This window comes from Stigmatopora argus, chromosome 13, assembly GCF_051989625.1.
Source record: "Stigmatopora argus isolate UIUO_Sarg chromosome 13, RoL_Sarg_1.0, whole genome shotgun sequence".
Lineage (NCBI taxonomy): Eukaryota > Metazoa > Chordata > Actinopteri > Syngnathiformes > Syngnathidae > Stigmatopora > Stigmatopora argus.
The window spans coordinates 12,344,963-12,358,941 of NC_135399.1; the positions used below are offsets into that span (position 1 = coordinate 12,344,963).

Sequence of the window (13,979 nt, forward strand, 5' to 3'; positions counted from 1 at the left end):
TGACCTTAGCTGCTCGCAAATGGCTCTGCACGACTGTCCTAGATTTCTGAAACACCTGCACATAAATCTTTTCAAATGCATCCCCATAGCAATAGGAGGGCATACTTTTGTGGGGTAGCTCAAAGAAAAATGCTAGTCTGTTTGTTGTTCCTCTGATCCCCTTCAGTGCATGTGTGTTCAATCTCTTCTATAAGGGGAAAAAAAGTTCCCTAAGAGGCTAATTGCTGTGGTTTCCTGCTGCCGGTTAAATTCCCAGAGCTGGCTCGGCACTTTGTTACTGGGACTCTTTGGCCACGCAGACAATTTCTGGGTTTGTCAGACAAAACCAAGCTATCAACACGCGTGTGTGTGTGTGTGTGTGTGTGTATATATGTGTGTATATATGTGTGTGTATGTGTATGTGTGTGTGTGTGTGTGTGTGTGTTTGATGGTTTTTGTTAGCACCGGAGTATGGCTAAGCCAGTCCTACTCAGACACCACCACCTATCATCCCATCTGGAACATGTTAATTCAGCAATAACCCTCTCTCTTTCTCTCTCTCGCTCTGTCTCCTACTTGTCTTGGCTCCCCCTTTTCCTCTCCCGTCTGCCCTCTCATTCACTCCCTCACTCGCTCTCTATCTCTTGGATACACGGTGTCAGGTCCAGTCAGGAAGCCCAAGTACGTGGAGAGTCCTCGCGTACCTTCTGATGCAATTGTGTCAGCGCTACGGAAGGTCGGTGATAACAAGGAGTTAACCCGCAATGGTAAGTTTGGCTTTTCTTTCATTGTCTTTTGTCATTTTTCCCTTGTTGGAATATAAAAAAACAATGGACACTTGACACTGAAATTACTTGGATGTTCATTGTACTGTTGCATACTCTTAATTTAAACAAAATCTCAAGTGGGTGGGTGATTTGGAATCTCAATTGCAGAGCTATTGGTCTCCAAAAAGCAAGACTGTATCAGTTCCAACCTGAGTGGTCCTTTGGAACTACCACAGCGTTTGAGCCCAGTCCTGTCATGCAACCCCTTATACAAACACAAGGGTGCCGTGTTTATTTGAAAGTGTGTGTTTGTATTACCGCAGATTTGGATTCCATTTTCCTGTGAGCGGCAGGGATGCGTTGCCTCACTCACACTGTCATGACTTCAGTACCTCTAATTTCTCAGCAATTGTTGCTCGTGGTTTTGTTTCCACATATTTTTGTGAGGTAATTAATACTTTATGGTTTTAGTTGAGCTCCAAAGTTGAACACAACGTGGAAGGTGATGGCGGTTGACTACTTAGCAACTGAAAAACAAATACAGTTGCCTCTCGTTTCTAGAAGAAATTTGCATATTCAAGACAAATCATTGCAAAGTACGCATTTGTGGAGCACTATTTATGTCCACTTAGGGTTACCATTCATATGTTTTTCACGATAGTATCTGGGAGTTGAATTACCTGTTTGCGAGTGGTGACCATGTAGAAATGTAAGAATGTGTGTTTTCTGTATTTATTTAGTTTCCATTTGCTCAGGTCTGTCTTCCTTTAACTACTTTTGACCGGTTTAGGGAAGTGGAGAAATAGGAAAGAAAACAGGTGTCTGCTAATGTTGGTGAAATGAATAATGGCTTTAAATGACAACACAATCGTTGATGTGAAATAAGGCTTATGATATGCAACCAGGTGTTGTATATGGGCGAGGGATTGGCAAAACATATTTTGATTGGAACGGATGTAAAAAAAAAAAAAAAGTCAGTATCGGGACATCCCTCGATACTTGCTTTCCAACCAATCAACTCTTTCTCAACCAGTGTGTTTTGAAGTAAGGCTCCACTAAGTTGTTGTGATTTTCCGCAAAGAAGTTTCACATATGCGATCCAGGTAGTCTTATCTCAAAGAACAAGGCAGCATAGAAAGTGGTTGCACATGGCGAGCACACACCAGTGGCGACTGTTACATACCAAAGCACGCTGGGTGTGTCTTGACATTCAGCTGAGTTTAGAGCATTGTTTAGGCTCAGAGTTGGCTATCAGCAGATAGTGGAGGTTGGATAAATGCTACCTCACGACAGCTGCGTGGTGTTTAGGGAGTTCATTTATGTCAGCTCCAGACTTTCATTTCATGGAAATATGGAAATATTTAATTGGAGTTTGGTAAGTCACTGCACAACGATTTTATGATGTAATACCTTTTTATTATTCATTTGGTGGTTTTAGCTTCACTCATGTTGGTCACATGAATTTTGAGAAAATGGAGCTTAAAGATTTTCAAGGATAGTCTATAAGCAAGTGCAGTTTGCTATGGTGTCTGAGTTAGGGTGTCTCTCTTTAAAGTTTTTATTCAACATCAAAGATTGATTATTCTGCAAATGTCGCAGTGGAACTACATGTCTAATTGTGGAGCCCTTGGGACATTCCAATTTAGAAGTTCTACTTTAATGTCACAGAACTGGAGAGGTCAGAAAGCTACGTGTATTCTTTTAAAGCAGCCACCTGCAGTTGTTAAGTAAGCGGACCCCCCTCGCAAAACTAGTTTATCGCTGGGAAATTACAGCAGGAAGATAACTTATGCTAATTTTTATGCACGATGAGGTAGTATATAAAAGCTAATGATGAATTTTAACAGCCCAGCTGTAATACAGGATTTTGTCTACCATGTTATAAGCGCATAATTGCTTTTTAAAAATAATTTGTGGATAAATTTTAAGATCATAAAATCTATTTATGGGCATTTCCAATTTTTTTCAGGGATCGGGATGATGCTTATTGGAACATAATGCACCATAGTAATAGAAAACAGTTGTGGGAGGATTGCACACCCACATTGGTCTGCTGTTTGTTTAGGAGAACCAGTGTATAATTTCCTCCTAAATTCTTGTTTAAAAAAAAAAAAAGAAAAGTCAGGCCAGGACAACACACAAACACCCTTTTGAGAAGATGCACAAATATTCCAACAATTCTATTTTGCTTGCTACTTCCACACAATGGCAGGTTTTCACAACTGTTAATTTGTGAAACAAGGTTAGTGTCGCCACCATGAATTGTTGATTCTACAAAGGCAAAAACATTGTAAAATCTTTAAACACTTGCAGGATGAGTACTTAAAAGAGTGAAAGTGTTTTTGTAGTCTTATTCTACTTTTACAATGCTTGTCGCACAGGCTTTGTAAAAGATATTAAAAGATAGAATGGACAATGTCTTTTTGACCTCTTTTCATGTAGAGGGCTTATTATGTATCTAACTGTTATTCCCGGCCACAATCATGTATGATTACAGCTTGAGTGTGGTGTTCGAATGCATTCGTTTCCCTGTGTTTCACTCTGGTCAAGTTTCCGATTGTTGTTGGAACATGTCTGACCTGCAGTAAAGTCGTCGCCTCACATAGCTGTGTCTTTGAGACGGGATCGAGTTTCGTTTGAATGCATGCAAGTATGTGTGAATGTGCTTTTTAATTTTAGGTATGACTCTCAATGCGTTTACGTCCGTTTATATGGCTGTCTGCGGGTTTTGGAACACATAGGTGGATTTGTAAGAAGGGGATCAACTCCTTCTACGCTCTCAGCTGTGCTCTTGCAACGCTGTCTCCGTCAATCAACTAAGGTCCCTGCAATCAATGCACTCTCCCAAAGCACACTATTTGAAAGCCTGCAAGGGGCTTAACACCTGTTTCTGGATGGGAAAGTACAAGTATTTTTTTATTTTTAAACAATCTGCAATTTCGAATCAGAAGCTTTTATGTAACTCTCTTTTATTCTCCCCACCTTGGTATTTTTATGTATCCGTAGTCCAGTCTTTTATAAAAACTGTCTAAAAAAAAAAAGTGATCATTTTGAATCCCTCAACCCACAGTGAAGTGGTTCAGTAACAGTTTTGTATGCACTTTATGCATCGATTTCATTCTGTAGATGGCTGATCTATCATTGATTACATTCGTTCCTTTTGTGTCTCTGAGAGTCTCCACGGAAACAGAACAGTATATTTTTGACGGATTGCTTTTTATCTGTTTCCATGAGATTGTATTTGCAATTATACGCAAAAAAAGGGAAATTAATTGCAAGTGTTGCCAACAATTCCAATTTGATCACCTGTGTCATAAAATGCTCTAGCAATGTGCAGATGTTTTTTTGACCGATTCATAATTCTCCCTATTGAAGGGTGGGTTTTTTTCACTTTGGAGCAGTTTATGCAATTATGAATCAACAACCATTGTTAATTCTTAGAACAAGTTATAATCAGACTTAATTCCATAGCTAGCATTCTGGAGTGAATTTTGTACATTTATAACAGAGTAGATGTATGGGATGTAATTTCTTATGGCCTGTCATAGGGTGATAATTTAGATAATTTGTTCATGCCATGTCATTTATAGTTATTTGTTGATATTAATTGGCTGCATGGTCACTTTTTTTTGAGATTCAATTATCTGTGCTGCTCATGACAGGCTGAAGCATCAAGTTTCATTTTATCCAAATCCAACTAGACTATTTATGGTGTAACGTGTCACAGGACTACTTTTAAGAGACATTATTTTTGCAGCATGGGAGAGTGCAATTATCCTTTCAGAGCACTCATCACCTGGTACCTTTAAACTCAAACGAATAGGCAGGATGCACCGTCGCGTCAAGGTTTCGTTAAAGAGGCCCCCCACTTTCGTGCCAGTGAAACTCCAGCTGCTAATGAGAACCGGCTGGATTGTATTCTCAGCAGGTAGAAGGCCAAGACAGCTCTTAGAAGCTAAAGTATTCCCGCTTGCCTCACCCTTCATCCTCCACCGTTCTTCATTCATCAGTCACTTCACTGCTAGACCGCTATTTCACACCTGCTCGTAAACGCTATGAAATTGTCACCCCCCCTATAATTGCCAGGAAAAACAAAACAAATTCATTGGCTTTTCTGTTGCTTAAGTTTGCTAAACTGCACAAACCACTTCAATTATACATATGTTGTGCAACCAGTCTAGACATTATTATTTCAGGCTGTATCGTGTTGACAAGCCATTATAAAGGAGAAAAGATTGCATCCTCAATTTACTTTTGATTCGGTTTTTATGACCAAATATTTGCATTTTATTTTGGCTAAGCAGAAAATGAGGGCTTCAAAGATGCTGAATGCGACTGATGTCCTGTAGGAGATGCTCACATTCGGGTCAGTTAATAACTTGGATTCATTAAGACGAGATGAGTTAATTAGAACCTTTAGAGGCAATCATGCCGGGCTGATGTTTCATTAAAATTGGTGAACGACTAAGCATGGACCATTCCCTGGAAAATGCCGCTAACCTATCTGTAAATCCAGGTTCCTTTATGGTACTGTATAATGTTAATGTCGTCATTGCAACGAACAGAATCCACAATGAGACTCAAGACTTCCCCTGTCCTTGTTGAAAGTTCAGCATTGCAATATCGCTTTCATTATTGCCGTAGGTGGTCACTTTTATTACTCTCGTATATTAATCTGATATATTTACAAGGCCTTGGTCCTCTACATTTTTGGACCAATAGTAGTGCAAATGGCAATGCTCTGGAGAGATCTTTTTACAGAAAATGGAGTTTGGTGTCTCTCTCGTGATGAAAAGCCTGGCAATGCAATAATTAAATGCAAAACCCTTATATTTTGAAAACCATGTAAGTATGAGCATTAATATTGAGCAATTATTCAGAAGTAGAATAAGTGGCTGAGTTCACCAATAGTTCATCTTATTTTATAATTCATTATTGTTTTGGTTTTACAGATCGTTTTTTTTTTTTGCAATACCTAAATATCGATCTTGGTCTTCACGTTTTAATAAAAAAAAGAAAAATCTAAAGTCGCTCAATAATTACTCAATATTCAACTATGGAGATAAAAGCATATGCTAAGACCATCCAAATATTTCAAAAGGCACAATAATTGCCCTTCGTTTAGTTGAAATTCCATGAGCCGTTCATTTTAAGAAGCTGACAAATTATTCAACATAATCATGTTGGCAACTAAAGAGAAGCTTCTTGTTCAAGTGCATTTGCATGCCAGTGTTGCATGTGTGAATCTAAACTTAAATTACTTTTTAATTCATGGAGTTTTCTGCAACTACTCCTCCACTGGACAGGCTTGCGTTTAATCAAATTCATTGCCAGCGGCAAGTCTGTGAAGAAGAAGAGGGTAAAAGAAGAACGAGCAAATGAAGGCGAAAGGAGGGGAAAGTTGATGATGGGGAGCAGCGTAATCAGCTTGTGTACTTTGGACGTCTCCCCTCATCTGTTCTTTCGTCCGATCTGTCTTTTACAGTCTATATTTGAGCACTATTCCATTGATGGATATGATAGCATATTTAAATTGGCTTTCTGCCTGATTATTTAAGGCAACACTATGGAATATATACTAAATATTCCAAGATCTACAAAAGACATCTGCTTAATGACACCTTATGGACATATTTACACTCAACTTTAAACAGTAACCGCAGGGACGATGTGAGTCATGAAGCAAAAATATCAGACAAAAGCAAGAAGATGGAACAGTCGCAGTGTTGTTTCTATGTCAATGTTGCCACTGGCTTGTTCGGACTCAGGGCAACTTTAGTTGTGCAATGGACTTGAAGGTTAGAGTCTGTGGATGATTTCATTCTTTTGAGTCTTCTCTGCTTACATTATTTGACGAGAACAATCACTGAGTGATGATGTAGACTACACGTCAATAATCTATTACCAGCCTTCTATACCCACTGAGTCTAACATGGACGACTCAGCTGCTGCTGTCACAAAGCTGCGGCGAGGCAGTTGAGTAAATAAAAGTAAGCGATCTTTATTGAAGTGTCTGCCCAATTTTACAGCAACAGTATAGTATCGTTATAAATTACTTCTATCATCACTATGGGCAATTTAATCAGATACAAAAAATACATTTAACTCTACAGGGTGGATATTTATTCAGTAAAAAAAGTGGAAAGGCCACTGATGTCTCCAAGATTTTAAAATGTAGTGGTGAACAGACCGCCATTACTTCTTTCACATTAGGCACTAACAAAGACAAACATTTAATTATTATTAACATTTTCAAATATTTAAAAATATACAAAATAATGCTATATCTTTATTGTACTAGATCTTTTTCTGTATCACTCATCTCAGGTCCACATTGCATAACTGCATATTTGGACCAAAAGGCACGTAGTTCATTAGCCAGCATAAATAGACTACCCTGGACTATATTATGGAAATTTGGGACACCACTGGAGAAATTTGTTGGCCAAAACATCAAGTAGTATTACTTTGGAAAAACTCTGATTTAAATAGGGGTTTAAAAAACACACACATACACACATGGACAAACAGTTTGCAGTTCTGAAGCCAACCTATGTCCACTAATTCATATTCAGAGGTTATATACCATGTGAGCATGGTAAACAAGCAAAAAGCCCCGGAACGTAAACACACAGCCAAACCCCAATGCTCATCTTCAATCTGTGGTTGGTCAGCACCTGATCAGCAGCCGGATGGTGCGAAGAAGAGCATTTGGCAGCAGCACTCGTGGAGCGTGGCACGCAGAGTGTCCCGGTGACAGTCCCGCAAATGTTTAGCCTCTCTCTTTCTCTCTCTCTTTCTCACCCGTCGTCCTCTAGAGCGACAAGTGGAGAAACAGCCAAGCTCCTCCTCCTCCCCTGCCACCCAGGAACTGATGACAAGGCTGGGCTTTTTACTGGGAGAAAGCATCCCGGGATCGGCTCGCATACCCATGGACGACAAGAATGAAAAGAAGGTATTTGACCCCCCTCCTCTTCCTTGATCTAGCTGCAGCTGCCTTTACTGCTGCAGCAACGGGATGGATATATAGAGAGATAAGGAAGGAAAGATAGAAAGCAAGCAAGAGAGGATGACAGAGGACCGGAGAAGTCTTATGGCAATGCTGTCAGAGTATTTTATGTTGTTATTGCCGGTTGATTCCTTTTAACTCTTCACCGTATTATCTTTGGATGGGAATGTAAGTGCCTCTTCAGGACTTTTATCCGCTCCGACAAACAAATATTTGAGAGCATTTTGCAGCAAATAGCTTTTTTCCCCCCCCAGTAGTAGCTTTCCTGTGTTCTGTGTGTGAGAGTGTGTTAGAAACTTGAGTGTTGTCCCAGGGGCTCTTGAGTATGCAACAACACTGTCTGAGCCCCCCGGTCCAGAAATAGAGTAATGTCGGTGGTCATGAGCTTCGGTTTGTTTGACTTTGCTAATTAAGAGTTGTGTGAGAAGCATGATACTCCGAGCTGGTGTCTTAATCAATGGTCCACGCAGTGTTTGGAGAAGGAAAGAGTTTGACACAAGTTGCGTATCAACTTTATGCATGTTGGATATTAAAGGTTATGTATATATTTTTAGGCAAAAACTACGAATTGACTGTGAACTTGGTTTCTAATCTGCGTTTTAAAAAAGACATTGTCAGAAACCTTTTAACAGGCACAATGGTACCTTATGATTCAAATTTAATATATACAGTATCTAAAATATCCGCTTGTAATTCAAAGCAAAAAAAAATGACCGAAGGACTGCTCATAGTTTAAAAAACATCACAAGTCAAGCTACTCGTCTGCGATCAGTCTTGCCCAGAGTTAGGTGACCTCAGCTAACCCAACTATAATGAGGACAACTGCTATAGAAAATGAATGCATGGATGTAGTGTGTTGTACAGCTCAAATGTTTTGTGTGGCATTGACGCTCTGTTTGAGCTTACAGTGTTTTGTGTGGAATTAGAATACTTGTCAAAGCCGCTGGTTGAATTGAATAACACACATAGATTCAAATTATTATGGTTGCCACACAGCTGCTGCATGGTTGTCACACATGCTCAGTTGACTGGGCAATGTGCCATTTGTATCACAAAGCAGATATTTTTAAAAACATATGTGGAATTCATTGTGTTTTGGTTCACTCTGGCACAAAAATTGACATCTTTTGCCAAGTGTTTATGTCTTCTTCTTACGTGATTCCAATCAGCAATGAACTTTATTATTCACCATTGTTATCATTCGACACTCATCATGTCCTCAATTTAGCCGGGAAATTGGGTTTTGACTGACGGTGCGTGTTTAGTTAAGGTTTAGCAGCTTTGGAATGATTCGCCAAAACTTTGATTGGTTTTATATTATTGTATCCCACCTAGGGAACTCAGAGATGCTTTTGGAAAGGTGCAAAAGCTTTTTTTAATTTCAAATTATTCATTTAGCTAGTTTCAGTTATACAACAGAGGTGACATATGATATAAAATCATGCTCAGCTACAACAATACTGATGTATTTTTAATGCAATTGATTTATATTCATAGTCTGTAAGCGCGTCTGTATTGTTTTTAAGCAGATACTGTCAGGTCCATAAATATTGGAATCCAGATACACTTTTCTTCCTTTTCTCTCTAAGCACAATGGAATTGAAATCACATGAATAAGATGTGTTCTAACCATACACTACCAGCTTTATTTTGACAATATTTCTACCCACATTTTAAAGGAAAATTTATTTGCACCCCATTATAGCCTGAAGTGTTGAACACGCACAGTTCGCCAGACGATGGATTCCATCCCTGGTGATACTCATTCAGGCCTCCACTGCAACTATATTCAAATTCTCCATCTTCTTGTTTTATATTTGTCAGGTTTTTTTTTCTTCAGCAGGTGATATGCATGCCCAATCTGATTCTTGTCAGGTCCTTTCTTTAAAATAAAATGTTACCCTAGACACTCTAGAATTCTTTTAGCTGCTTTTCTTGACAAATTATACCATCAATAAAGACAAGAAAAAAAAATACAAGGCCAACGTCCTATTGTAATTCCATTCCACACCATTCATGTTGTTTCAATGTAAGATTACATTCCTGTAGTTTCTTTTTAAGTACATTGTGTTGGTAATAAATAGGCAAAATTATTAGACTTGAGCCCAATTTCTCTGGTTTAAAATTGTGCCATCATTACTATTGCATATTTAGCGAAGCAGGGAAAAATAAGCGTTGCCCTGTTCATATCCTACTGCAGCAATTCATATGCTGCATCCTCCACTGCTGCATAGAGCTGCATATATTCAGTCATTCTGAGTGTTAGTGGTTGGTTAGCACTGTCTCAAAGCTGTGCGCTAAGATTTTTTTCTTCGATTTTTATATTTATGCTGCCATTGCTATCTATCGCACAGCTCTACTCACCTCCTTGGCACTCAATAGACACATTTGGGTGATGTCTCGATTACATGAACATCACCTCGTTCCACATAAATTTGACAATTTCATTGGGCATGAAGGGATGCGTCAGTGCCGATACTGTAAATTTGTACTCGTAAAAAATCCTCCAATACTTGGTTCATCCACTGTAAGTGATTCTGCTGACAAGATCCTAGCATAACCCTCAACTTTCTCTCCACTCTAGTGTTCTGTGACAAACCAGGGTGTCAGCCCTTGCTCCACACTGACCAGTAGCACAGCATCTCCTTGCACAGATAGTCCATGTTCCACACTCAACAGCACCACGAGTCGACCCCCACTCAGCCGCGCTAGCCCCTGCGGGACCATCACCAGCCCGAGCTCCACACTCGAGAGTAAGGATAGTGGAATCATAGGTAAGACAAAGTCCTTTGTATTTTTTCTGAAGATATGTTTGGAATATTGAGACCTTTACACACGACACACTAGAAAATATGTTATTAGTTTTAATTAAGTGTCTTGGACAAAGCAATAACAAAACAAAAACAAAAAAAACTCAGTTGTCAGTGATTTTTCAACATGTGTAGCAAATGTGTACAACACAAAGCAGAATGGTAAATCTGAATGTCTTTTAATCTTGAAAAAGTTGGAATATGCAACAGGGGAGTTTGGTATGCTCCTGTTTGCAGTTGTTTATATTGTGGTGTTTATTAAGAAAATGCAATTGGACTGAATAGGATTTAAGAGGACAGACAGAATGAATAGCATTTTTTTATGCTATAATATGTCCTAATGTTGACATTCATGTTGGTGAACAATGAGGAGTGATTTTGGCTGACTTAAGTCGGATGCTTTTGGCAAATCTTTTGGCTTCTCCAAAGAGACAATGCCTCTCCTGAGTGTTTTCTATTGCTAGAATAAACATGAATGAATGTTTACAGCTCGCAGTAAAACACCACCGTCATTTAAATAAATACATTTGCTATCTCCCTATCGAGCGCTTTACGAGCTCATTACAACTTCCTTTACTAAGGGGAAACCATGTGCGGAGTTTATCTACCTGCTAATTGATCAGACAAGATGCTGGAAAACAAACATTAAATTGGAAACATTTCACTTCTCTTTTGCTGCAGTCCACAGAGATGCTATTGGTCTTCATCATTAACAGAATTTATATACGCTCACTCTCGATCTGATAGTGCTTTTCAAACGACATGGTGACTATTTAGAAAATCGATAATTGTCACCACGTGACTGGTTTGCCTATCACCTAGCCATTATTACCTACTTACAATTAAATATCGCCTCATCCTAGCTCAGCTAAGTGGACAAAGGGGACGATGCTCTGATGGCGTAAGCCAATTCAGCCCTAAGCCTTTCGATATATCACAACAGTTTGGATTTTCAATAGTGCAGAGTCTACAGTCTTCAAAGAGCACAATTAGCATGAGTCTGTCATCTTGTCTCCCCAGAGCAATTCATAGCAGGCTGATAAATAATTTATGCAGGCTACCCTGTAGTACACACCAGTCGTTGCAACTGGCCAGGAGGAGAAATGCTGCCGGGTAACATTCATAGCTTGTGTCTACGGAGTGACTTTTTTTTTTTTTTAACTTGCGAGAGGATTTTTCTGACATTTCCAAACAAGATCCTATCCATCTCTATAACAAGAGTGGAACATGGGAAAACAACACAAAGCTAGGTTGTCTCCAGTAGTCAGATTCTTGATTCTTACGATTACCGGTTCTTACCCTTTTGATGTTTCCCCCAGACTCTGAATTTCAAAAGCACATTAATCCGACTTTGCAATGTTAAACCTCCTTGGTGGAATTACCGAGGCTTTGAAATATAGTTTTGGGTTATTCCTTATTGGGACAACAGCATTCGTAAATGTATAATCGATCGTAACCATCTCGACAAGGTGAAACTATTTATGTAGTTTTGTGTGTGGTCACCCTTTTGACCCTGGTGCAATGGGACTACGGTTTGGATTGTGTAGAAGTCTGGCCTTAGAAGATTAAAGGATTTCTTCTCATGACCTGTCTGAACTGAACAATCCAACCCAAGCTATGGGAAATTGCGCTACATCCACTGTGACCTCTGCTACAGAGCGAGTCTTCCAGGCGCAGGTTTTGATGTAAGATGAATGCCATGACATTTTAATTTTATGCCATTTGATTTTTGTGTAGTTATGGGATCCCACTGCTGATAATGCCAAAATCGATTTCGGACCTGAACATTTGACTTTTTTACGTGAAACCAAGAAGTCAAAAATTCTTATCCTACCTCTGCCTGATCCCAGCAACCATCACCAGTTCCTCTGAAAATGACGACCGCAGCGGTTCCAGCTTGGAGTGGAGCAAAGACGGCAGCCTGAGAGGCAACAGTCGCCATGGCTTGGTGCAAACCATGCGTGCTGACACCTGCTCTCCTGTGGCAGAAGAGGACTCTATCGTGGCTTCCGCTACATCGGCCGACAACGCATCCAGGACAGACCATCAGCTGCAGCAACACGGCAGTGTGTCATTGACGGTGGCAGTCGGAGCCCCACAGCCATCATGCCACATGTCTGAGGGACCGAATCAATACGCACAACAGACATCCTCTCTTCTTATGATGCCCAGGCCCAACTCTGTGGCAGGTAATCTATGTTTACTGTTACCAAACGGTTTAGTTCTTTCTCATTCTTAAAGTATTGCTGAAAATGCTCAAGTTTAGGTAGGCTTCACACTCTTACGGTTATTAAGAATTTTTGTTATTATAAAGGTTGTTATTGTTAACAAAAAATACTAAATTCACAACAACTACAATTGAATTTTTTTGTTACCTGATGTAACTAAAAATTGAATCCTATACCAGCAACACAGGCAAAATTCAATGCACGTTCATTGAAAAATGGAATAATCCAAACTCTGCTCGGTTTAAACAATATGCAGTATATGAGACCCAGTAGCCTAATAACCTTGCTCATGTTGGTACTGAAGCAAAGCTGTCATTGTCTCATGGGGGCTTTCAAATGTAACTGCGATATGATGAAACGGAAGTGTGTGTGAACTTCCTATGTAAGCAAATGCGGCAGCAAAGAATCAACAGATGTAAAATCACTGAGGAGGTTGTGGTACAGTCTCTCGGTGTGGTATAAGCATTATGCATCTGTTGTGTGTTGTTCCTTGACTGACTGAGAGCCACTTTGCGACTGATCTGTTCTGCATTCCTGCCTCGGAACGTCCCTTTTTATGGCCCAGTGCTCCATATTCACACAGCTGTGACGGTCCATAGTCCTCGCAACTCCCCTTGCGTCGCATTCCCGGCACCAGTGGCCTCTAACGGCACTTCCCCTTGTTTTTGTTGTTTCTGTGTTTGACCTTGGGTTTTTGTTTGTTATTTAATATTTTTTAAAAAGCCCTAACTCATGCATGGATGTTATGGAGCCCGTAGAGATCAAGTCATCACGGGTGGTCATGGTTTAGATTAGCATCAGAGGGGCAAGTCCAGCATTTGCCACCTTAGGAGATGTTATTGTTTTTGGCCAAATATGCAATAATTCGTTAATTCTATAAGTTACCGAATGCTGGGGCTGCCGCAGGGTAGTCTACAGGGCTATGTCAAATATCCCATTGGTCATCTTAATCCAAGCTAGGAATTGAGTGCACATGCTGAGTGTGACAGCACACAGCCTGAGGCACCAGTGAAAAGTTAAAATAAAAATAAAAAATAACACGCACAAAGAGCTTTTTGGGGGTAGGAGGGTGCTGGTCCAACATATCTTTTGAAGCCTTACCTACATTGCATTTATATAAGGATGTCCTTGACTCTTTCTTTTGTGATCCCCAGAGTCTTGGACCATTTTACATGTCTTCTTGACA

General features: G+C 39.8%; 1 protein-coding gene across 2 annotated transcripts in view; it reads left to right on the forward strand.

Annotated features, from left to right (window-relative positions):
- Window positions 1-13,979, forward strand: part of tanc1b (tetratricopeptide repeat, ankyrin repeat and coiled-coil containing 1b) — a 65,292-nt gene that overhangs the window by 24,494 nt on the left and 26,819 nt on the right. For both annotated transcript variants that reach the window (XR_013304590.1, XM_077617009.1), the window contains exons 4-7: window positions 642-746; window positions 7,565-7,701; window positions 10,340-10,529; window positions 12,416-12,754. Coding sequence is in view for 1 of the 2 variants with exons in the window: in XM_077617009.1 (XP_077473135.1) it covers window positions 642-746; window positions 7,565-7,701; window positions 10,340-10,529; window positions 12,416-12,754 (771 nt within the window). In the remaining variant the exon portion in view is untranslated. The remainder of the gene's footprint in view (window positions 1-641; window positions 747-7,564; window positions 7,702-10,339; window positions 10,530-12,415; window positions 12,755-13,979) is intronic.